Below are 1,906 nucleotides of genomic sequence, written 5' to 3' on the forward strand. Positions count from 1 at the left end.
CCCCAACTTTTACCTATAATGTTCATGCAAGAGTAGAGTGCTATTAAACCTAGTGCGTTCCTCAACATTCATTTTCCACGTTAGCCAGTGGTCAAGGACTGTACCTAGGTATTTTGCTTCTAAGGAAAGGGCTATGGTTACTCCACCAGGTCGACAGATGTTTATGATTCCTAGTGAAGGGTACAATTTCTGTCTTTGTGGGGTTTACTCCAAGAATATTGGCCTTATCCAAGTTGGACAGAGTTAATAAGGAACCCTGCATAATATTTGTAATAGTCGGTATAAACTTCCCTAGTAAGACTACATCATCGGCATCATCTATTATAATACCATGATGTAAAGACTACAAATGTAATCAAAAAGAACTCCCCTGTTCAATTTTAGACATTTTAGTAGTCCTAGCCTCATTTCCCAAGTGATTTGGCCATTCGTGAATTTAATGTTACCATTTATTTATTAATTTATTTGTTGTTGTCTTTTAATTGTTATCTCTTTAATTATTATCTTCACAATAATGCTACAGGTCTTTGAGAACCGGAAAAAGTTCTATTTTCTCAAAAGAAAAAAAATTAATAAAATCTGTTAATAAAGGTCACGTTTTTATTATCAACAAATTTTGGTGACAAAAGATTGTCGATTAACTTTTTGTTGCGCTTCAACTTCAAATTTAACAAAGCGAACAAATTACCACATGAATTCATGGCGTTATCAATTAAAAACAACAAAAATAAAAACACCAAAATGAAAACTGATATATTGATGTAATGATGAGTTTTCTAAATGGCCAACGGTCATTATTACAATTAAACGATATTGTATAAATAGTCGGAAAATAATGTCAATTAGTATCAGTTCACAATCAGCATTAAACAAATTAACATTTATTTCAAATAAACTTCTGTTACTGTATAAAAATTCTAATTGAAAAGCAATGGCTAAACTCGTTCATATTTTCATTGTGGCTGTGATTTGCATTTTAGGAGCCATCGTTGCAGTTACCGCAGATTTAGATAGAAATCAGGCTGTAGCTGTTCTTAAGGCTAAAGCCGATGAATGTAAAAAGGAAGTTAATGCCAAGGATTGTGAGTATAGAAAAAATACAATTTAAAACACAGCACAGGAAGTTATAAACAATGCATTATTTTTTAGTTACTTTAATAGTACGTTTACATTGTACTGGAGTTGGTTAACCCAGTAGGTTTCAATTGTCAATTCCATTGTATACATGTCAAATAAATCCTCATAGAGTAGGTTAACCCGGTAAAATGTTCTAATGTAAATGCCGTTTAAAAGAGATTGGAAAATTTCAAGATTGGTTTTGTTTGAATATTTCACAAAATATGTGGAATAAATGTCAAATAATTTTTTGTCGGTTTAAACTTCTCTATGGCATATATGGGAATGGAATTGGCAATTTAGGATTTAATAAATCCGGTACCATTTAAACGTATTATTACTTTTTTTAATAATATAACAAAGATATTCTAAAAGTTATATTAATCTAAATAACAATATCATTCTTATAGCCGATGTAGAAGAATTAGCCACCAGAAAACCAGCATCCACCAAAGAAGGCAAATGTTTGAGAGCCTGTCTAATGAAGAAGTTCGAAGTGGTATGTGTGTGAAAAGAATTACTCCAGCATCAGAGAATTGGTATCAGTAGTTTTTGATTTAATTTTTCATAGATGGATGAAAATGGCAAATTTGTAGCCGATGTTGCTGAAAAACATGCCGCCAAAATTACAGATGGTTCAGCCGAACGCATGAAAATGGCTCGTGAAATCATTGATGCTTGTGCCAATATTGAAGTGTCATCGGATCACTGTGAAGCTGCTGAAACTTATGGCAAATGTTTTAAGGATCAAGCCGCTGCCCATGGTATTAATGAGAATTACGAATTTTAA

At 32.4% G+C, this 1,906-nt stretch overlaps 1 protein-coding gene across 1 annotated transcript; it reads left to right on the forward strand.

The window, feature by feature from the left end:
- The first annotated feature begins 931 nt into the window (after positions 1–931).
- On the forward strand, positions 932–1,906 carry LOC133332953 (general odorant-binding protein 28a-like). Its single transcript, XM_061541316.1, has 3 exons — positions 932–1,082; positions 1,527–1,615; positions 1,688–1,906. Exons 1-3 carry the CDS (start codon positions 932–934, stop codon positions 1,904–1,906), a joined length of 459 nt encoding a protein of 152 aa, XP_061397300.1.

Source organism: Musca vetustissima, unplaced genomic scaffold (genome assembly GCF_032173495.1).
Source record: "Musca vetustissima isolate MV318-11 ecotype Yass unplaced genomic scaffold, APGP_CSIRO_Mvet_v1 utg12733, whole genome shotgun sequence".
NCBI lineage: Eukaryota > Metazoa > Arthropoda > Insecta > Diptera > Muscidae > Musca > Musca vetustissima.